The sequence below is a fragment of the Sus scrofa genome, chromosome 6 (genome assembly GCF_054392235.1).
Source record: "Sus scrofa isolate SSC_HxYL_T2T_F1_AM1 chromosome 6, Sscrofa_HxYL_maternal_Yorkshire_Landrace_v2.0, whole genome shotgun sequence".
Classification (NCBI taxonomy): Eukaryota; Metazoa; Chordata; class Mammalia; order Artiodactyla; family Suidae; genus Sus; species Sus scrofa.
Genome location: NC_139388.1, coordinates 160,116,364 through 160,140,719, shown reverse-complemented (window position 1 = coordinate 160,140,719; position 24,356 = coordinate 160,116,364). Strand labels below are relative to the sequence as shown.

The 24,356-nt window shown below is 36.5% G+C and overlaps 1 protein-coding gene across 3 annotated transcripts in view; it reads left to right on the top strand.

Annotated features, from left to right (window-relative positions):
- The window catches only part of PRKAA2 (protein kinase AMP-activated catalytic subunit alpha 2), a 70,853-nt gene extending 47,241 nt beyond the window's left edge, over positions 1–23,612 (top strand). The window contains exons 7-9 of one of the 3 annotated variants that reach the window (XR_002344420.2): positions 12,322–12,826; positions 14,172–14,386; positions 16,034–23,612. Coding sequence is in view for 2 of the 3 variants with exons in the window: in XM_021093564.2 (XP_020949223.1) it covers positions 12,322–12,826; positions 14,172–14,298; positions 16,034–16,272 (871 nt within the window). In the remaining variant the exon portion in view is untranslated. 3 annotated transcript variants of the gene reach the window in all.
- The last annotated feature ends 744 nt before the right edge of the window (positions 23,613–24,356 follow it).

Sequence of the window (24,356 nt, the reverse complement as noted above, 5' to 3'; positions counted from 1 at the left end):
TTCTTTTCCCCATATAGGTTATCACAGAATATTGGTTATACAGCAGGTCTCCATTGGCCAGTCATAAACATAATTTTTTATGCTCTGGGAAACCAAAAAATTGGTGACTTGCTTTACTGCAATATTCACTTTATTGCCATGATCTGGAACCAAACCTGTAGTGTCTGTAAGGTGTACCTGTATGTCCATAGAGGTCTTGTTTTTCTTTTAAGATGGTAAGCTGTCTTAAGCTGTGGAGGTTAGAAACTATATCTCAGTATTTATTCATTCATTTAATCATTTTTTCTTTTTTATTTAACATTTATTTAACATCTGCTCTATTCAGGGTCCATTGCTAAGTGCTGGAAATATATTGGTAGATAAGACAGACATCATCTTCATAAAAATCACATCTTTAATTGCCTTAAATTTAGTATTGGTATTATTGTTATTGTGGTTAAAAGTGAAGGGTTTGAAGTTCAACTGTCTAATTATAAATCCAATTTCTTCTGCGTACTAGCTTTTGGCACATTCCTTACCTCTTTGTGCTTTAGTTACATCCTATGTCCTGGATTTGTTTGGAGGATATTCTTATGTTGAACCAATATGAATTTATGATTTTGTAGGTCTAAAAACAGTTGAATATTAGAAACTACAAATATTCATACTAATATAATTAAAGCTTTTAGAACAATGTCTGGCCTACAGTATTAGTATTAATATTATTTTTGGTGAATATGTAAGGACCTTTTAGTTGTAATTAAAGAAGTTTGCACACCTTGTGACATTTCTAAAATTTGGTAGTCATTATAACTCATTTAGTCTTAAGTCATGTATCAAAATCAGGTACTAGTTAGTCATAACAGAAAGACATAATTTCTGCTGGCTATATACTAACTGTATGAAATGAATTCGTTTTTGTCTAAGGTGAACCTTCATAAACGTCCTGGTTACTGCTCACCTTGGTAGAGTTAATTCAGAAATTGACTCCTGAAAATCAAAACCTGGAAGTATGGCTTTTTAATCAGCAGGGTTATTATTATAAAGAGTTGTGGTTCTTTTTCTAAATTAATTAGAAATCAAAATTTATTTGTTTTTTAAACATTTATTGATATAATTCACATACCATACATTTGCTCCTCTAAATTGCATGATTCAGTGGTTTTTCATATGTTCAAAAAGTTGTACATTCATCATCACTACTATCTAATTCCATAACATTTTCCTCATCCCCCAAAGAAACTCTATACCTCTTTCCCCTCCTTGCAGCCTCTGGCAACCACTAATGTACTTTCTGTCTGTATGGATTTGCCACTTCTGGACATTTCATATAAATGGAATCACATATGATGGCATGTGGCCTTTTGAGTCTGGCTTCTTTCACTTAGCATGATGTTTTCAAGGTTCTTTGATGGTATAGCATGTATTAGTACTTTATCACTTTTTTGCTTGAAAAATATTCTGTTGTATAGATAAACCACATTTTTGTTTATCCCCTCATTTCTTAATGGCTATTTGGGTTGTTTCCACTTTTTGGCTCTTGTGAACGATGTTGCCATGAATAAGCTTTTATATGTTTTTACTTCTTTTGGGTAGATGCCTAGAATTTGTAATTGTTGTATGTTGTTGCTCTTGTTTGTTTAGTGATTTTATTGAACTAATTCCATAAGTCTATATTCTTTGGCATGAGTAGTCACTGAAGTCTCTGCTTGGTTAGCTTAATGGTCAGCTAATTATTAGAGAGAGCTTTTCTTAAAGGTCTTGATCTAATAAGTCTCCCAGCCTTTGCTGAGGGACTCTGTGCATGTTGGGGTGTGTCCTGAGTGCTTTAATGAGACATTCATAACCGCATTAGTCTTCACTTCCTACTAGCACAGAGCCTCAAAGTCGGCCAGTGATGAGAAATAAGGGCCTTTCTTGGGGATGCACACAGCTCTGCATTTGTGAGTCCAAGGTTTATATCACAGTATTTCAAGGACCCTGTGACACTCTACTCCGTAACTTTTCCTTTTAAGTTTTTTTGACTGCCTTCTTGATTACTCCAACTCTTTTTTTTTGGGGGGGGGGTTATCTTTGGAATAAGTTTATTTATTTATTTATTTTTTGTCTTTTTGCTATTTCTTGGGCCGCTCCCACGGCATATGGAGGTTCCCAGGCTAGGGGTCAATTCGGAGCTGTAGCCACTGGCCTTCGCCAGAGCCACAGCAACACGGGATCCGAGCCACGTCTGCAGCCCACATCACAGCTCATGCCAACGCCAGATCCCCAAACCACTGAGGAAGGCCAGGGATCGAACCCACAACCTCATGGCTCCTAGTTGGATTTCCTAACCACTGAGCCACGACGGGAACTTCTGGAATAAGTTTATGTTTTAATCCAGCGAGTTTCGTTATGTTTGTAGTTGTACAACCATCATCACAAGCTAATTTTAGAACATTTCTATTCCCAACTCCAGTCCATTCCTCCCCACCAACCTATCCCCTTTGATAACCATAAGTTTTTCAAAGTCTGTGAGTCTATTCAGCACATAAGTTCATTTGTATCCTTTTTTTAGATTCCACAAATAAGTGATAGCATGTGATATTTGTGTCTCACTGTCTAACTTCATTTAGCAGGATAATTTCTTGGTTAATCCATGTTTCTGCAAAAGCCATTCTTTCTTTTTTTTTAACTTCATTTTTAAAAAATTGTTATTTCCCCAACACAGTTTTTTTTTTTTTCCTACTGTACAGCATGGGGACCCAGTTACACATGCATGTTTACATAATTTTTTCTCCATGTTGTGCTCCATTCTAAGTATCTAGACATAGTTCTCAGTGCTATACAGCAGGATCTCATTGTTAATCCATTCCAAAAGCAATAGTTTGCATCCATTGATCCCAAGCTCCCAATCCACCCCCTCCCTCCCTCGCCCCCTGGGCAACCACAAGTCTATTATTCTCCAAGTCCATGAGTTTCTTTTCTGTGGAAACGTTCATTTGTGCTGTATATTAGATACCAGATATGAGTGATATCATATGGTATTTATCTTTCTCTTTCTGGCTCATTTCACTCAGTATGAGAGTCTCCAGTTCCATCCATGTTGCTGCAAATGGCATTATTTCATTCTTTTTTATGGCTGAGTAGTATTCCATTGTGTATATAAACCACATCTTCCTCATCCCTTCATCTGTTGATGGACATTTAGGTTGTTTCCATGTCCTGGCTATTGTGAATAGTGCTGCAATGAACATGTAAGTGCATGTGTCTTTTTTAAGAAAAGTTTTGTCCGGATAGATGCCCAAGAGTGGGATTGCTGGGTCATATGGTAGTTCTTTGTATAGATTTCTAAGGTACTTCCATACTGTTCTCCATAGTGGTTGTACCAGCTTATATTCCCACCAACAGTGCAGGAGGGTTCCCTTTCTCCACACCCTCTCCGACATTTTTTATTTGTGGTGTGAGGTGGTATTTTATGGTAGTTTTGATTTGCATTTCTCTAATAATCAGAAACATTGAGCATTTTTTTCATGTGCTTGTTGGGCATTTGTACATCTTATTTGGAAAAATGTCTATTCAAATATTTTGCCCATTTTTCCATTAGGTTGTTGGGTTTTTTTTCTTTTGAGTTGTCTAAGTCGTTTGTATATTTTTGAGATTAAGCCCTTGTCAGTTGCATCGTTTCTTCCATTCTGTAAGTTGTCTTTTTGTTTTCTTTTTTGTTTCCTTTGCTGTGCAAAACCTTGTCAGTTTGATTAGGTTCCCATTGGTTTATTTTTGCTTTTATTTCTATTGCTTTGGGAGAGTGACCTGAGAAAACATTTATAAGGTTGATGTAAGAGAATGTTTTGCCTATATTCTCTTCCAGGATTTTGATGGTGTCTTCTCTTACATTTAGGTCTTTCAGCCATTTTGAGTTTATTTTTGTGCATGGTATGAAGGTGTGTTCTAGTTTCCTTGATTTACATGTGGCTGTCCAGGTTTGCCAGCAATTCTTTCTAAATAGACTTTCTTTTTCCCATTTTATGTAGACTTTCTTTTTCCCATTTTATGTTCTTGCCTCCTTTGTCAAAAAGTAATTGACCATAGGTGTCTGGGTTTATTTCTGGATTCTCTATTCAGTTCCATTGGTCTGTATGTCTGTTTTGGTACCAGTACCACGCTGTCTTGGTGACTGCGGCTTTGTAATATTGCTTGATGTCTGGGAGAGTTATGCTTCCTGCTTGGTTTTTGTTTCTCAGAATTGCTTTGGCAATTCTGGTTTTTTTGTGGTTCCATATAAATTTTTGGAGTGTTTGCTCTAGTTCTGTGAAAAATGTCCTGGGTAATTTGATAGAGATTGCATTGAATCTGTAGATTGCTTTGAGTAGTATGGCCATTTTTACAGTATTAATTTTTCCAACCCAGGAGCATGGAATATCTTTCCATTTCTTTACATCTTCTCTAATTTCCTTGATTAATGTTTTATAGTTCTTGGCATATAGGTCCATTGCCTCCTTGATTAGATGTATTCCCAGATATTTGATTTTTTGGGGTGCAATTTTAAAAGGTATTGTGTTTTTGTATTCCTTTTCTAAACTTTCGTTGTTAGTATACTGAAATGTGACTGATTTCTGAATGTTAATCTTATATCCTGCTACTTTTCTGAATTTGTTGATCAATTCAAGTAGTTTTTGTGTTGAGTCTTTGGGGTTTTCTGTGTATAGTATCATGTCATCTGCACACAGTGACAGTTTTATCTCTTCTCTTCCTATTTGGATGCCTTTTACTTCTTTTGTTTGTCTGATTGCTGTGGCTAAAACTTCCAGTACTATGTTGAATAGTAGTGGTGAGAGTGGGCATCCCTGTCTTGTTCCAGGTTTTAGTGGGAAGGCTTTCAGCTTTTCTCCATTGAGTATTATATTTGCTGTAGGTTTGTCATAAATGGCTTTGATTATGTTAAGGAATGTTCCCTCTGTACCCACTTTGGTGAGAGTTTTTATCATAAATGGATGTTGGACTTTGTCAGTTGCTTTTTCTGCATCTATTGAGATTATCATATGGGTTTTGACTTTTGTTAATGTGGTGTATGACTTCGATTGATTTGCATATGTTGAACTATTTCATTTTTTTTTATGGCGGAGTAATATTTCGTTGTATACATGTACCACATCTTTTTTATCCAATTCTCTGCCAGTGGACGTTTAGGTGCTTCCATGTCTTGACTATTGAATATAGTGCTGCAGTGAACATTTGGGTACATGTATCTTTACTTTTATTTTTATTTATTTATTTATTTTGTCTTTTTGCATTTTCTAGGGCTGCTCCTGTGGCATATGGAGGTTCCCAGACTAGGGGTCTAATCGGAGCTGTAGCCACTGGCCTACGCCAGAGCCACAGCAACGCGGGATCTGAGCCGCGTCTGCAACCTACACCACAGCTCATGGCAACACAAGCTCCTCAACCCACTGAGCAAGACCATGGATCAAACCCGCAACCTCATGGCTCCTAGTCGGATTCGTTAACCACTGCTCCACGATGGGAACTCCTACATGTATCTTTTCAAGTCATGGTTTTCTCTAGATAGATGCCCAGGGGTGGGATTGCCGGATCTTATGGTGATTCTGTTTTTAGTTTTTTGAGGAATCTCCATACATATGTTTTCCATAGTTTGCTGGTCTTCTTTACTGGTGAGCCTTGTCATTTGTAGTTTTCTTATTTCTAATTGTGGCCTTTTCTTTTTCACCTAGAGAAGTTCCTGTGGTTTTTGTTGTAAAGCTGGTTTAGTGGTGCTGAATTCTCTTAGCTTTTGCTTGTCTGTGAAGCTTTTGATTTCTCCTTCAAATCTGAATGAGAGCCTTGCTGGGCAGAGTAATCTTGGTTGGAGATTTTTTCCCCTTTCTTCAATTTAAGTGTATAGTGCCACTCACTTCTGGCCTGCAGAATTTCTGAGGAAAAATCAGTCTGTAACCTGTTCTGGGTTCCCTTGTATGTTATTTCTTTCTTTTCCCTAGCTGCTTTCAATATTTTCTCTTTGTCTTTAATTTTGGTCAATTTGATTAATGTTGTGTCTCAGGGTGTTTCTCCTTGGGTTTATTTTATATGGTATTCATTGTGTTTCCTGGATTTGAGTGAGTGATTCCTTTCCCATGTTAGGGAAGTTTTTGACTTTTACCCTTTCAAATATTTTCTCTGGTCATTTCTCTCTCTCTTCTCTTTCTGGCACTCCCGTAAAACAGATGTTGGTGCATTTAAAGTTGTCCCAGAGTTCTCTTAGACTGCCTTCATTTCTTTTCAATATTTTTTCTCTTTTCTGTTCCTCAGTGATTTCTACCAATCTGTCTTCCACCTCACTTATTTGTTCTTCTGCCTCCTGTATTCTGCTCTTTGTTCCCTCTAGTGAATTTTTTATTTCAGTTATTGTATTTTACATCTCTGCTTGCTTAATCTTTAAATCTTCTATTTTTTTGTTCAATGTTACTTATAATTTATCAATCTTTGCCTCCAGTTTATTTCTAGCATCTTGAGTCATCTTTAATATCATTAGTCTAAAGTTTTTTTCATGGAAGTTCCCATCGTGGTTCAGGGGGAATTCACACTGATGAGTGAATTTTTGGAGTTCATTCAGAAGTAATCATCCTTCCTGTTTGTCATTGATACTCTAAAAAAGTTTTAGATATGTAACATAATTTTATTTTCTTCTATTATTTATTTTGAAAAAATTAGTATTTAGCAGTCATTTTTTACTTCTAAACATTTAAGTGCTTTAGTTATGATGTAGTAATTAAACACATTAATGAATTGACTTCATTGGCTCTTCATCATTTATCTATTCTGCATTTATCAAGCATTTACTTTGTACCTGGGTACTGCAATACAGCTAAATAAGGTATGGTCCCTGTTCCAAGGAGGTCCCACTTTAGAGGGGAAGATTAAGGAAAAAAATCTTTTAACAACCATAAGAAAGTATTAGTATTGTAATAGAATCATCTACTAGAAGATATAGAAATTTCATCTCTGTATATATCCTCAATGCCTGGCACACCATCGTTTCTCACTTAGACTATTGCACTAGCATCATTTTCATAATCATCATCATCATTATTTTTATCTTTTCAATTTCTTTATCACAGCATGATCTTTACAGAATGCAAGTTAGGCCATGTCTCCCCTGCCTAATTAAAATCTTTGTTATTTTCATCAACCATGGGTTCAAATCCCAAAATTTTTTATTACTCAGTGAATTTATTACATTTATAGTTGTACAATGATTATCACAATCCAATTTTGTAGGATTTCCATCCCACACCCCCAGCGCATTCCCCCACCCCCCAAACTGTCTCCTTTGGAAACCATAAGTTTTTTTCAAAGTCCGTGAGTCAGTATCTGTTCTGCCAAGAAGTTCATTGTGTCCTCTTTTCAGATTCCACATGTCAGTGACAGCATTTGATGTTGGTGTCTCGTTGTCTGACTGATTTCACTTAGCATGATAATTTCTAGGTCCATCCATGTTGCTAAAAATGCCATTATTTCATTCCTTTTAAATTGGCTGAGTAATATTCCATTGTATATATGTACCATATCTTCTTTATCCATTCCTCTGTCGATGGACATTTAGATTGTTTGCATGTCTTGGCTATTGTGAATAGTGCTGCAGTGAACATTGGAGTACATGTGTCTTCCAAAATCTTTCTTTGTAGTCTACAGCTGTCAGAAATACCAGCTATCTTTGCCACTCCAACCCATAACTCATTAATCTTTGTGATTGTGGCCTCAGTTCGGGAACATAGCAGAACTTTTTTTGTGTCAGAGTCTTTACATGTATTATTTCATTTGCTAGGAGTACCTAGCAAAAGCACAGTTCTTCAACTGCGCCTAGCTGCATTATAATCTTTCTGGTATCTGCTTAAATACCATGGGACCAGCTTCCCTAGTCATGCATCTTCCATTCTGAATTATATAGTCTTTATTTTACCATGTGATTTTCACTCATAATCTTTATCACAGGATTTTTTTTTAATTGTTGAAGTATGGTTGATGTACAATGTTGTTAATTTCCCCTGTTTAGCAAAGTGACTCAGTTATACATGTATATATTCTTTTTCCATATTGTTTCCCATTATGCTTTATCACAGGATATTGAATATACTTCCACGTGCTATTCAGTAGGACCTTGTTGTTTATCCATCCTGTATGTAATAGTTGGCCTCTGCTAATCCCAATCCCTATCTTTCCTTCCTCCGGTCTCCCTCCTGCTTGGCGACCACAAGTTTGTTCTCTAAATCTGTATGACAGGATTTTTTTAGCTGTATATTTGTAACTATATATTTATTTTTGAGAGTATTTAATCTTTATTCAGCTAGAATATAATCTCTGTGAGGAGAAGGAGTGTGCTTTTTTTGCCATAGTATGTCCTTAGTATTCATAAATGAATTAATTTGTCAATAAAAGGCATTCAGGTAAAATGTGTACTTATCTGAATTTAGGGAATGCCCAGCTTACCATATAGCAATGCTTACATAGTTTTGAAGGAATAGTACATGTTAGTTAAATGAAAATGGGTAGGATATTTTAGGGTGGCAGTAGTAATAACATCATGTGCAAAGGCCCAGAAGTGTGAGAAAATAAGATTTAGGAGACTGGTTCTCAAGCATTTTGATTTGAGTACCCCTTTATGGTCTTAAAATTGAGGACGCCAAAGAGTTGTGTGGGGTGTGTGTGTGTGTGTTTTATTTTATTTATTCATTTATTTTTTCTGTGTGTTTTAAATGCAGGTAATATTTATCAATATCATATTAGAAATTAAAAAATATTTAATTGATGTATAAAAATAATAATAAACCTATTACATGTTAATCTGAATAACATGTCTCTTATGAAAAATAACCTTATTTTCCAAAACAAAATACAATGGCAAGAGTGACATCATTTTACGTTTTTCAAATCCTCTTTATTTTTTTGGCCACACCCACAGCATGTAGAAGTTTCTGGGTCAGGGATCGAACCTGTGCTGCAGTTGCGACCTGTACCACAGCTGCGGTAATGCCAAATCCTTAACTGCTTTGTCATACGGAACGTCCTTACATTTTTCAAATCCTCTTACTGTTTGGCCTAGTCAGAGATAACAGCTAGGTTCTTTTTTTTTTTTTTTTTTTTTTATTATTTTCCCACTGTACAGCAAGGGGGGTCAGGTCATCCTTAGATGTATACGTTGCAGTTACAGTTTTTTCCCCCACCCTTTCTTCTGTTGCGACATGAGTTCTTTATCTACCTCTTCATTTATCTGTTGAAGTATCTTGCACCATGTCTTAGTTGGAGTCTAAGAAGAATATCTGAGCTCAAATAAGTGGTTGCAAAAAGGAGGAGCATTTCATAGCTTTTTGGATAGTTTTGGATATTTCTTTTTCTTTGATATCTTTTTTTTTTTTTTTTGTCTTTTTGCTATTTCCTTGGGCTGCTCCCGCGGCATATGGAGTTCCCAGGCTAGGGGTCGAATCAGAGCTGTAGCCACTGGCCTACGCCAGGGCCACAGCAACGCGGGATCCGAGCTGCGTCTGCAACCCACACCACAGCTCACAGCAACACCTCATTAACCCACTGAGCAAGGGCAGGGACCGAACCCACAACCTCATTGTTCCTAGTTGGATTCGTTAACCACTGTGCCATGACGGGAACTCCTGTTTGATATCTTTTTAAACCAAAGCTTAACGTATCAGTTGCAGTATCAAATCAGAAAACATATCGATTGATTTTTGTACTTTTTTACAAAAATTATTTTTTTATTGAAGTATAGTGAATTTACAATTTTAAGTTAGTTTCAGGTATACAACACAGTGATTAAGTTACATATATGTGTGTGTATGTGTGGATAAATAGATAGATAGATATAGAAACTCTTCAGATTCTTTTACCTTACAGGTTACTACAAAATATTTAGTATAGTATAGTTCCCTGTACTATACAGTGGCTCCTTGTTGGTTATCTATTTTATATATAGTGATATATATATAATTTAGTTCCCTGTGTTATACAGCAGGATTCCATTACCCATCCCAAAATGCAATAGTTTTCATCTACTAACCCCATAATCCTAGCCCATCCCACTCCCTCCCACTCACCCTGACAAACACAAGTCTGTCCTCCATGTCCATGATCTGTTTCTGTTTTTTTTTTTTGTCTTTTGTTGTTGTTGTTGTTGCTATTTCTTGGGCCGCTCCCGCAGCATATGGAGGTTCCCAGGCTAGGGGTTGAATCGGAGCTGTAGCCACCGGCCTACGCCAGAACCACAGCAACGCGGGATCCGAGCCGCGTCTGCAACCTACACCACAGCTCACGGCAACGTCAGATCGTTAACCCACTGAGCAAGGGCAAGGACTGAACCCGCAACCTCATGGTTCCTAGTCGGATTCGTTAACCACTGCGCCACGATGGGAACTCCTGTTTCTGTTTTATAGATAGATCATTTGTGCATATTTTAGGCTCCACACATAAGTGATATCATATGGTGTCTGTCTTTCTGACTTACTTAGTGTGAGTCTCTAGTCCCATCCATGTTGTTGCAAATGGCATTATTTTGTCCTTTCTATGGCTGAGTAGTATTCCATTGTACATATGTTCGACATCTTAATCCATTCATCTGTTAATGGGCATTTAGGTTGTTTCCATGTCTTGGCTATTGTGAATAGTGCTATGATGCATGTACAGGTGCATGTATGTTTTTCAGTGATAGTTTTGTCCAGATATATCCAAGAATGAGATTACTGGGTCATACAGTAGTTCTATATTTAGTTTTCTGAGGTATTTCCATACTGTTTTCCATAATGGTTGTACCAATTTACATTCCCACCAGCAGTGAAGGAAGTTCTCTGTTCTTCACGTCCTCTCCAGCATTTGTTGTTTGTTGACTTGTGAATGAGGGCCACTCTGACTGGTGTGAGGTGGTTCCTCATTGTTTTGATTTGCATTTTTCTAATAATTAGTGATGTTGAGCATTTTTTCATGTGCCTGCTGGCCAATTGTATGTCTTTTTTGGAGAAGTGTCTATTCAGGTCTTCTGCCCATTTCTTGATTGTGTTGTTTGTTTTTTTGTTGTTGAGTTGTATGAGTTGTTTGTATACCTTGGAGATTAAACCTTTGTCGGTTGAGTTGTTTGCAAAAAATTTCCCTCATTCTCTGGGTTGTCTTTTTGTTTTTTTCACTGGTTTGCTTTGCTGTGCAGAGACTTTTGAATATAATTGGGTCCCATTGTTTTATTTGTGTCTTTATTGTCTTTATTCTAGGAGGTGGTCAAACAAGATGTTACTGTGATTTATATCAAAGAGCATTCTGCCTATGTTTTGCTCCAGGAGTTTTATAGTATCCGGCCTTATTACATTTAGGTCTTTAATCATTTTGAGTTTATTTTGTGTGTGGTGTTAGTGTTCTAATTTCATTCTCTTACATGCAGTTGTCCAGTTTTCCCAACACCATTTGTTGAAGAGACTGTCTTTCTTCCACTGTATATTCTTTCCTCCTTTGTCATAGATCAGTTGAGCATAGTAGGGTTTATTTCTGGACTTTCTATCCTGTTCCCTTGATCTATATTTCTGTTTTTGTGCCAGTACCATACTGTTGTGATGACTATAGCTTTGTAGTAGCGTTTGAAGTCAGGGAGCCTGATTCCTTCAGCTGTTTTTCCTTCTCAATATTACTTTGGATATTTGGGGTCTTTTGTGTTTCCATACATGTTAAAAATTTTTTTGCTCTAGTTCTGTGACAAATGCCAGTGGTAATTTGATAGGGGTTGCACTGAATCTGTAGATTGGCTTGGGTCATTTTAACGACCTCAAACTTTTATTCTTTATTACATTAAAATCCACTGGTCTTGTTTTTATTTCAAGTGGATCTTTTACTCATGTATGATTCTGTAACATCAAGCATTGGTCATATGGAAAATATTGAGTTATTGAGGTAGACTGATTTTCCAAATGGTGACCCATTTCATTATATAATATCAAATCATGTTTATTATCACCTTCACTATAAAGTTAGAAAAAAACTTTTATGTATTGGGAAGCTGTCAAACTCATAGAGACATGTACAAATAATACAGAATTCTAAGATTTTGCTTTAAAGCTTGAATTTTATCATTGGCATCAAATAGTTGTTTGCCACTTGTTTCCTTTCGAATGACAAGCTCATTTTATTTTTGAGGAAATTGCAGCCACATACCCAAGTCTGAATAATCATCATATTCAAGAGCAGAGGTTAACTTACTTACCCAGGGTCACATAGCTAGTGAGTGCCTAGAGATCACATCTTTCTGATTCTGTTACATTGTACATAAATTATTTGGGACTTGCCAGAGCATGTTCTTACAATAGTGTGTTGTGGTATTTTTCCTAGAGAGCATGAATGGTTTAAACAAGATTTGCCCAGTTACTTATTTCCTGAAGACCCCTCCTATGATGCTAACGTCATTGATGATGAGGCTGTGAAAGAAGTGTGTGAAAAATTTGAGTGTACAGAATCAGAAGTAATGAACAGTTTGTATAGTGGTGACCCTCAAGACCAGCTTGCAGTGGCTTATCATCTTGTCATTGACAATCGGAGAATAATGAACCAAGCCAGTGAGTTCTACCTCGCCTCTAGTCCCCCAACTGGTTCTTTTATGGATGATAGTGCCATGCATATTCCCCCAGGCCTGAAACCTCATCCAGAAAGGATGCCACCTCTTATAGCAGACAGCCCTAAAGCAAGATGTCCATTGGATGCACTGAATACAACCAAGCCCAAATCTTTAGCTGTGAAAAAAGCCAAGTGGCATCTTGGGATTCGAAGTCAAAGCAAACCATATGACATTATGGCTGAAGTTTACCGAGCTATGAAGCAGCTGGATTTTGAATGGAAGGTAGGAGATTGGAGTATATGAAGATCATTAGTAGAAGCCCTTTGATATATAGTGAGCTGCTGAGTTGAGTACTGTGGTCAATAAAAAAGTTGGTTTTGATTTATATATGAATTTAGTGGTCTAGATGCTTCTGGCTAATAAACCCCATTCTTTCTAGTAATGTACCATGTACACTCAAAACAAAATAAATCTTTGTAAAGATTAAGAACCGTTGATGTTGGGGACCTATATATTTTTGAATTATAGAATAGCATTCTTGGCCAAGAAAGAGTTTTAATAAACTTGAAATTTCTTGAGAAAATAGCTTACCTGTTTCAGCATGCATCAGAAAAAAAGTCATGTGTCTTCAAAGATAGTATGTTTTTACTTTCTCTTTTTTTCTTTTTGTTAATAGCTGTAGCAACAAGTGGTTCGTACAAATTATACCATCAGGATATATTTATTGAGTTGACAAATACTTTTCTGTAAGTTGAGAAAGCCTGTCTTATTTGGCTAGTGCTTTTAGTCCTTAGTTGTGATATATTTTTTTTTCAGTCCACATTTTACTTTTTTATTAGTGCTCAAATGCATTTCAATTCTATTTGAGTATATGGGGGGCAGTTTTTCCTTTTCAGGTATCTTTTATTTTCGTTCCTTTCTTGAGGACTGGAATGTATTTTTAACAGAAGAAAAATGTTCAAACATACCATGTACATATTCACTTGACATATTTTTATTTCGTTATTTGTACATGGAATGAATAAACAAAATCATATTTCCTTAAAACCATTTAAAAAGCAGATCTCCCTTTTCTGAAATGGTTTTATTTAGTTAGTTTAAAAATAGATGTTAATGTCTTAAAATTCCTTACTGAAAACATTTTGTAAATAATTTGATGTTTTGAAAAAGCAGAATCTTTATCTGAGTTGCTGTTTTATTATCTTCAAAAGAAAATATCTTCCTTGCAAGATTACTATGATACTTCAATTTTGTGACAGTACCTGTTACTGTGCCAGGTTTAAACCATTAACATGTTAGGTCTCTGTCTAGCTTATAGTCCTAGTAAAGGTATCCAAGTTGAGAATGGGCAACGAAGATTATTTAGAGTAGAGGCACATCTGGAAAGAATGCTGGACTCCATATAATCTCTGCATTCCCTTTAAATTTTAATTGCTGTATATAGTACTGTTGGTAGGGATTAAATACTAAACTACTGTGTAATGTAAAAGAAAAAAGATAATTCAGGAATTCCATCTCTGCTCTACCTCTGTCAGTTACTTGTTTTAATATTATTCTTTTCAATAAGAATAAGGTATTTTGTAGTTTATTTTTAATGTTTTCCCTTAAAGAAAAATTTCCATTTTAGGTAGTGAATGCATACCATCTACGTGTAAGAAGAAAAAATCCAGTGACTGGCAATTATGTGAAAATGAGCTTACAGTTGTACCTGGTTGACAATAGAAGCTATCTTTTGGACTTTAAAAGCATTGATGGTAAGGAAGCCACGCAGGCATGAACTCTGAGAAGATAAAACTTGGCACTAGTTGACAAGATGTTAAAACCATCTCAAAGACATGGTGGGTAGGTCTTCTGTACTGGTTTTTAAGTAACCTAGATTTAACTAAAAGTGTAAGTGAAGCGAAAAGGATCGAAGACATGTGGAAAATCTCTAATCCATCACCTCTCCAAAAGACGTGCTTCCTTGGTATTAAAAAGTCATTTGAAGTGTTGGCTGTAGAGAAAAGGAAGGAACAATTAAGGAAGCAATTTTACCTAAAGTAAGCTGACGTTAGGTTCTTGTCACATTTCCCCAGTCATATTTTACCATTAAGCATTATAATATCTAAACTTCATCTGTTTCTTTCATCTTGGGTGGCCAAGGTATCCTGTATGGCCTCCCCCAGGATTTGGGTTGGGTTTTGATGCCCATGGTTTGGTGCCCCTGACCGGCGAAAGAGTCAGGGAGGTGGTCATGTCCTAGTGTGTGCCAAGAGTCAGACTCGGCTGGTCAGTGTGTGTATTCCACTCAGAGGTCCAAGTGGGATACAAGCAGAATGAACCAAGTGTCCACTGCTGGATGGAACCAGAGGAAAACTGAGTTCTTCAGATTTGGAACTTTATTCTTGGAGTTCCCGTCGTGGCTCAGCAAAAACAAATCTGACTAGTATCCATGAGGATGAGGGTTTGATCCCTGGCCTCGCTGTGTGGGTTAAGGATCCATCGTTGCCATGAGCTGTGCTGTAGGTCACAGATACAGCACAGATCTTGCAGCCGGCAGCTGCATCTCCAATTCAACCCCTAGCCTGGGAACCTCCATATGTTGTGGCCCTAAGAAGACAAAAATCAATCAATTAATAAAATAAATGTTATCCTTGAACTGTCCTCAACTCTAGCTGTGTTTATATGGTCCCCAGATTATCTTCATTGAAAGCACCCAGAGGTCGTCTTAAACTGCAGATTCTTAGGAACTATCTCAGACCTAGCAAATCAATCTCTAGAGATGGGTTCTGGGAAACTGGGAATCTGCATTTTCAAAAATTTCCCTTGCCCGTTGCTGTGGGCAGTTACAGTGCTCTGAAGGATCAGAACCACTCTGCAATGGTAACTTTTGTTTTTATCCTAGTGATTTTTTTTTTTTTTTTTTTTTTTTTGGTGAAATGCTGCAAGAAAATAATCCTCCAAAGGCATGCTTTCTTCAGATGGAAGGGATATTGGTTTCATTTCAAGGTTACTGTCAAATACTATATTAAAGAGGTTTTAGAAGTAATATTTTGGAGTTCCCATCGTGGCTCAGTGGTTAATGAACCCGACTAACATCCACGAGGATGCGGGTTCCATCCCTGGCCTCGCTCAGTGGGTTAAGGATCTGGCGTTGCCATGAGCTGTGGTGTAGCTTGCAGACGAGGCGATCTGGCGTTGCTGTGGCTGTGGTGTAGGCAGGCAGCTGCAGTTCTGATTTGACCTCTAGCCTGGGAACCTCCATATGCTGCAGGTGCAGCCCTAAAAAAAGTCATGTTTTGACTGTATAGAAGTGTTGTGATTGATTAGTGATGTCTGTTACGATTGAGGGAGGGAGGAGCTGTTCCTAAAACACTGAAACATGACATTGCTTGTTAGGTTGTCCTTGCTCAGATGTGTTTACTTAATATTCTGAATACAGTGTCTTCAGAGGAAGAGCTTGGACAAGTATACCTTTCATGTAAATTGCTCTTCTTTGGTCCATTTCAGATGAGGTGCTGGAGCAGAGGTCTGGTTCCTCAACACCTCAGCGGTCCTGCTCTGCTGCTGGCTTGCACAGACCGCGGTCAAGCTTGGATTCTGTCACTGCGGAGAGCCACTCACTCTCTGGCTCTCTCTCTGGCTCCTTGACCGGAAGCATGCTGCCTTCAGTTCCACCTCGCCTGGGCAGTCACACCATGGATTTTTTCGAAATGTGTGCCAGTCTGATCACTACTTTAGCCCGTTGATAATCTTTCCCTAGTTTCTATCTTCTGTTATTGCACTGTGAAAATGAGATATATTCTTTAAATTATTGTTTTACCTATTGAAATCACATACTCTGCAGTAGTGGTTGAGAGACGTAACTATCTCCAGAGGACACTCAATACCTTTGAAATGACTGAAAACAAATCTGACGTTTTATTTACTGTAGACATCTGTAATTCTGTTTTGCCTACGATAAAAATCACATAGGCGGTGTCTTTACTAGGTGAACATCGACGAAGATTGTTGTTCATCTAAAACCGTGGATTCACTGCAGATGATTAAGACATCGTTATTGGTGAACCATCAACGAAGAGTCGCTTGGCATCACCTTCTTGCTTTACTGTGTAGTGTAGGTGAATCCAGTTTGCTTCCTAAATTTCGGCAGGCTTTACGCTGTGTTTATGCCCAAGAAGTTTAAAAAAAAAAAAAAACCGCAATATTGGTAAGGTAGTATTTAAATGTTGAAATCTTAAATGTCAGCCTCCAAAATTTCAAAAACCAAGTTCTTGTAGAAGTTTTCGCAAATGTTGCCCAGTGTTCAGCAGAAGGGCTGTGGTCCCGAAACAGGTAACCATGATTTCTAAGTTCTTAAAAACAGCTGTAACTAGAGGTTTTATCTTGAGATGTCCCTGAATAATGTACTAAAGATTTGCCTTTAAAGTTCTTCTCAGTACTGGAACATCTGGAATTGCAGCAACTTTTGTCTTTTTCATAAACTTATTTTACGACATGCCTTCAAAATCTATCTTTCTCAAATATTTTTTAGCTCTATTTGTTTTTATACTTCACCAAGCATGATTTGACAGTTAAATGAAACAAAGCAAAATGTCGGTAGTCCCTGTAAAGAGAACTCTTACCTTTGATCTTTAACTGTGTGTAAGGAGTGTGTGTGCCCCGCTGAATCCCGTGATGCTGGTTTTTCATCTGAATTTGGTTGTTGTGGTCCCTCACCTTCCTGGTTGCCTTTGTGTTTAATGTTTCATCTTTAGTGGCCGACTGACTTAGCTTTAAAATCTTTTCTGGTTCTCTTTCTTTGTTCTGTATCTTGGTTGCTAGCCATCCAGTTTGAAAACACTGTTCTGGCCCTAAGGGCTTTTGTGTATTTCCAAAGCTCGGTAGGCTGTGACCTGCACTGTTGAACTTGTTAGGGCAGCGAAACCTTAAACATTCAAAGAATTTTCTCTTGAATAAATATATGTGTTGTTTACACATATACATATATGTATTCGCACATCAGTGCTTTTAAAGGAAAACCAAACTTTTGCTTTTGCTTTGTGCAGGGTTTTTGGTTTTTTAAGGCTTTAAAAAATAACCCTACATACAGCAGGGTAGGTAACAGCCCATTGATTATATTTTGTTTTAATAAAAATATTTAATTTTAAAATCATGTATAATTTATCTAATTGTATTTATTCTTTTTTTTTTTGTTTAAAATGCTGTAATTAACAATATCATTCACCTGACTCACCCTAGAAAAGATTAAGCTCTTGAAAACAAAAAGTGACATTGCCTTGACTGGTTTCTCTTTGCCAAAAATAATGTGTTTTCTACCAAGAAGCAAATGAGAATGTTAGACCAAGTTTCTCCTGTAAAACAAATATGGCTGTTTTTAAATGAGTATTGAGTCAGGGGTTTGCATTGTGTCACATCATATTTTTTGAAGAACTTTTAAAAAATGATACAACTTTTATGTCCGACTTCTTAATAGCAAAGTACAAGGAATCCTTGTTTGCCAGTTTGGGAAAGAGGGTGGAGTTGTAGTTAATATGTTTTAAGTCTAAACCTTTGAAAGATTGCCATCTAGTGGCATCAAAGGATACTTTTTTGTGATTATTTTTATAGGGATAAGCAGTTCTGCTGCGTTAGTTTTGATGTGCATATAGATACGGCATAATTTTGGCCTCAACAAGTGTGTAAATACCTTTTGGGAAAAACAGGGCCACTTCATAATATTTGCCTATGAATGAGATGACCTTCAAAATAAGGAATTACTCTGAATCCTTATTCTCAGTGATAAAATCCCTAACAATTTTGAAGGCAGAGAAATAGCAAGAAGGAATCCAGTGGCATTTTAGCTTCTGTAATGAATCAGATATTAGAAACTTATATCAAAATTTCTTTATATGGATGATTATGTTTTTTAAGAGTTAAAAAATTATTTACTATTTTCTCATTTGTGCCAGTATTTATAAATATCTATATTTTGATAGTTATCTCTTGAATTTTAGGAGAACCAAGGCTCATAGTTTGGTTCTTGTGTGCTTACGTTTTTAAAGCACAGTTATTTTGTGAATATAGATGGTTTAGTACATTGGTTTTTAGAGAGAAGATTATAGGAGGCTCAGCCCACCATAAGGGGGCTAGAGCATTTTCCTAGGAGGTTCTTTGCTGCTCGTGGGCAGAGAGAGGAAGAGAATCAGCTGCTAAGTTCTCGCGTTTTAGTCTTGTAAACTGGTTAGTTGTGGACGTGGTATGGATGTGGTATGTATGTGGTAGACCTGGGATAGGAACAATTTCTCCTGTTAAGATTCTGGAGGAGAGCTGCTATTATTAGGCTGTGAAGTCTTAGCTATACTGTGGAAATGGAATCTGTAATGGTTCTAGAATAGCATTTTCCAAACTATTCTTTGAGATGCTCTGCAGAAGAGAAATTTAATTGAGCGAGTTGGGAAAATGATACTTTCCCACTTGAGGATGACCAAGGATGCGAACATTAAAGACTTTTGCCAGTCCTTTTGTGAAAAAAAAAAAAATTAACTTTGTTTAATCTTGCTTTGCCCACATTAATTTAATCATCATTTTAAACTTACTATTCCCTGGGAGAAAGCATATTTGGAAAAGTACTATTTTAGGAAAATTATTGTATCAGGTTGCCATAATTAGGGTAATTAAGTATAAAATTAAAGTTTATTTTCTCTTATCTCTTGTTGGAAAGAGTCTGGTTCAAAACCAGAATCATTTCATTTAAACCTGTAGATGTATTTATTCATCTTAAGCAAATGCTGGTCTGCTAGAATTTTGTATGTCTGCAACTTGTTTCATAGCATCTTCATTTTCTTAATCAGGTTGTGGTATTTTGGGGGATCAAAATTCTTTTTTGCGTTGAATGGATAACTGAAAAACCTTAAAATTACTTTTAACATTGTCTAAGAGACTACTGACTAATGCTTATGGCTCTATGGATAATGAGTCATTATCACTGATTCTTTCAAAAAGTGTAGTCAGTGAACATTTTCTATATATTTTTATATAGGACACCATATTTCTGTCTAATTCCTGTTATTCTTCAAAGTAGGAACAAACAGCTTCCCAAATTAACTATCTGGAAGGGAGATAGGCAGGCTCTTACAAGTCGGGTTTTGTTTTGATCAACAAACTTTTGAGACAGTTTTTGTAACCTAGTGTTTTCATTCCTTGATACTGTCCAGCTATGAAGAGAATCCATAAGCCTAAATTATTCAGGAATAGAAGTAATCTGTGTCAGGGAATTGGCTGACTCTCTACAAATAGGTTTTCCGTGATAGTTATATAATACTGGGCTTGCTTTCTCTTATTCCCTAGCCAGTTTCTCCTCAGGGAATACAAATTGATTTTTATATTAGACGAGACACAATTGAGAAAATAATCATAGATAACTGTTGCAGATTTTTTTGACTATTCGGATTTACCTGTAAATAGACAGTATACTAAGTTAATATTAGCAATGCACCTTCCATTTTTGAACTTAAGATCTTGGAATGTGCCTGCCATAGACACTGCATCCTTGTCTAGTCACTGGTTAATAAGTTAAATCCTGTTACTGGCTGTGAAATCTCAATATCTCACTGCTAGACATGTTCACAGTTAGATCTCTTTATTTGTTTGTAAAGACTTCTGCCTTTTCGTTCTGGCATTTCATTACCTGTTTTTTTTCTATCACTCTGTGACTTTTTAAGTAAGGAATGTAATTTATTTTAATAATAGTTATCAAAGACGCTCTAATATTCTGGGTGAGGGGTATGTGCAATCTGTTGGTCAGTCACATCCTATGTTGGGCCACATTTTTATAACCTCTCGAGTGGGAGGGATAGATTAAAAAACCTCTGAATTATCTTTGAGCTTTAAAGTTCTGTCCTCTCTGCCTTTTCTTACAGTTTGTGTTAATGTTCACTTTTTATATATTTAGAGATTTTATACTAGTGTGAATGGTCTCTATTTGGTGAGGTGAAGGTATATACTTGAATATTTTTCTAAACAGAGCTGCTCTCCCCCCCCCCCCCCGCAAAATCATCCAGAAAACCAAACATCGTGTGCACTTGCCATAAAACAAAACATGACTAATTTGCTTGGATGGAGATGTTCCGCCCACCTTAACAGTGATCTTTAGATGCAGAGACAGCTCCGTATCTGTTAACTTAATGCCCTACAGTAACCTCGTGAACCAGTTCCAGATGAGGAAGCAGGAGCAAAAGCTCTTCACAAGGCTTTCATGCCGCACAAGGGTTCAGTGACGGCCATGCTCTTTATATGTCCCCTTCTCCTGGGGGAGAACAGTCCGTCGCTGAAATAGCTGAGTAGTTGAGTAATAAAAATAAACACAGATGTATTGATTTCAAGTCTTAGGGTGACATAAAGTGGTCTTAACTGAATATTTTTTGTTTAATTATTTGAACCAGTTGATTGTACTAACTAGATACAAAGTTATCTTAAGTATTCATGATTAGCATATTGATTTTTCCTAAGTACTTCTAAGTTATTGAGGGTAAAAAAAATGCTGAAGAAAACTTTTAGGACATGATCCTTCCTTTAATTTTATTTGTATGATTCTTACAACACAGTATATTTTAGAAAGAGAAAAACTAGCCCCAACTCCTATCTTAAATTATCAGTGGCTTTTGACTATTAATCTGAATTAGGCTTATCTAAATGTTATATATATATTGATAATTTTTCACTGTATAAAGTGCATATTAGATGATAAGACACTGTTCTCATAGAGTATATTTCTATTGACAAACTACCTAATTATTATTGGCTTGATACGGATTCTTCAAACCTTATAAAAATTTGAACTGTCATTTGTATTTGAGCTTTAAAAATTATATCTTATTTAAGCAAATTGCTGGCATTGTTACTAGCCTTTTCCATATATAATTATGATGCATTTGATGCCACCGACATAAAAGAAGAGGTCCTACAGCCTAGACTAGATTGAGTTTTAATTAAACCTTTTCAGCCATAGCCTGATAAGAATCAGGCTGGGTCTAGACGTTATCAGACTGTGGGCCTGTATTACCTTTGTGAGCCAATGTTAATGTTTACTGCCAACCTCGCCTAGCAATGCCAGTTTGCAGCCATGATTGTGTAGACGACTCTCAGTAACTACTGTTTATATCTAAAGAGGTTCCGATGTTATGAAAGTAGCTCGTGATTATTTGGACAAGCAGGGTAGGTAAATTTAAGTTACATTTTAAAAAAGTGCAATTAAGGAAATCCTAGAGTAGAGTGCTCTTACCAGGAAAAAAGTTAAGTATTGGTAGAATATCCTAGCATGAGAACTCTTTTGAACATGACACGGAATTTTGACAGGGTTTATACAGTGTGAATTTTTTTATTCGAGGTTTGTTACTTTGTGTTGATTTAAAATTTCAAGGAAGGAATAGGAACATTCTAGCCAAGGAGAACTGCATAGTCATTTTTGCTGCTAATTTAAGCATGCATTTTTTCACAGCTAAAAGTCCTTTTTAAGTTTAGTTACAACGAGAGGCCATTTTTTCTAGAGAGGTAACATTTTCCTAAGATGGAAAAGAGGACAGATCCACTAAAAACAAACAAACAAACAAAAACCCTTAATTAAGTGTGCCTTCTTTCTTAAATTATAGGAATAATAATTAGTCAAAAGCTTGTTTGAATTGTTTTTTTTTCTTTTTTTCCTAATTCTTCTCATTTTTCCTTCAGTCTGTCCTCCACAGTTGTACGGTTTGCTTTTGCCTGTTTGTTTTCAGGTTCTTTTGGCCAGACCTCACTATCACTGTCAGAAATTGTTCACTGGATGTATTTTTCTATTTCTTTTATGTTGCTTCACCTTTTAAGTTACCTTGGTAAAAGTTTGGCTGCCTTCTCATGTTTTTAAAATGAATGCAATGAATAGCAGTCTTTTTATTTCAACCTTTTAAACACTTTGTAAAGGAAAGAAGTAATGCAAAGAACAAAATCCCATTCGGAAACTGATTGTCAGTTTGGCCGCTGTGGCAGCAGCAAGTCACATAACCTCATTTAGTTTCTTCATCTACAAAATGTGGAGAATAACCTACCTCACAGATGTGTGTGGGAAACTGTTTAAAGGCCCTTGTTTAAATACAAGATTTATCATATTTAATGTAAATCCCTTCCTTTTTTTATAGATATCTTTGCTACTGATAGGATGAGTATCTTGATTTTAGGTAAGTCGTACGTGCTAAGAATGTAGCAGTAAAAATGTTTTAAGATGACAATTTCACAAATTATGGTGTTCTCATTTTTAAGTGACTTTTAAAATTTCTTGCAAATATCAAATATCCAAATATCACATATTCACAATTTCTTAAAATGTTGGCTGGAGCTGCCTTAATATACCAAAATACGGCTTTCCCTCAAAACTGTTCACAAATATCTATGGTTGTACGATGTTTTGAATGTTTAATGTAAAATTGTTGTAGAACTATGAACTCTACACATAGTAATCTTGTTTTAGGAAGAATGCTTGTGTTCAGTATCATGTATGCTTAAGTATCATACAGTGACTTTTGAGTGCAGCAAACAAAACTGAAAGTTGACAGCCATTTGGTTGTGTCCATGACAATCATAAGAAAATATAAGATTGGATATTAATCAAAAAATTTTCAAGAACATTTTGCATTCATTTTTTCTTAGCCCATCTTTGAAGACAAAATCCCAGAGACTGATAGATTTACCCATTGAAGCACTTGATTACATATCTGTTAAAGTAGTTTTTTTAAACCATTGAAATTGGGATCGTTTTTTATAATTCATTTCAGGAGAGGAGAAAAAAGACCAGACTCCTAGTGCTTTTGTGTTTTAATAACTAAAGATTCAAGTTTCAGTTTTGTTTGTTGTGTATTTTTTTGTGAGTGTTAAATGATCAATGGGAAGGATTTATTTTCCAGTATCTGTGTGGTAAAGATGTCTGCTGGAATTACACAGCATTTCATAGGTACAGGTTCTCCCTAGTTAATATTTGCACTGTACAGACTCATAGGTAACAAACACAAAAGAGAAAAGCACTGATTGCTTATAAGCTTTTTTTCACAAAATCAAATTAAAGTCTCTGGTTAATTTAAAAGCTGTTTTGTTTCTCATTAAGCTAATATTTGCATGTCAGTTAATATTTGCAGAGAAAGCTGTTGTAGGAAGAGCCTGCCTGTGATCCCTTGGAGATTCCATTCCATCTTGTCCACTCCCGTCTTCCTAGTATACCGTTGTATACTGTAGTTCCTAGCTTTAGCTGTTATAGTAGTTTTCTATTGCTGCCATAGGAAGTTACTACAAACTTAGTGACTTAAACAATACAAATTTATTATCTTACAGTTCTGTAAGTCTGAAGTTCAGTAGTCTTAGCTAGTGTTTCTGTATCAAGTCACACAGGCTGAAAACCAAAGAATTGGTAAGGGCAGGGCTCTGGCACAGAATCTGTTTCAAGGCTTTTTTAAGTTGGTGGTGAATTTAGTTCCATGCTGTCATGGGACTGAGGTCCACTTCCTCTCTGGCTCTTGGTTAGGGATCATTTGCAGCTTCTTGAGACCACCAACCATCATTCTGTGGTCCATGTCTCCTTTCTCTATCAACGCCAGTAACGGGGGCTCATGGTTCCTGCCTCGTCACTACATCTCTCTGCCAGTCTGACTCTTCTGCTTTCCTCTTCTGACGGTAGGGCCCAGGAGATTAAATAGGGCTCATGTGGATAATATCCCCATTTTAAGGTCAACTGGTCAGCAAACTTAATTTCATCTGTCAAGTCCCCTTTGCCGAGTCACATAACGTTATCTACAAGGTATTAAAACCAGGGCATGAAGATCACGGAGACCAA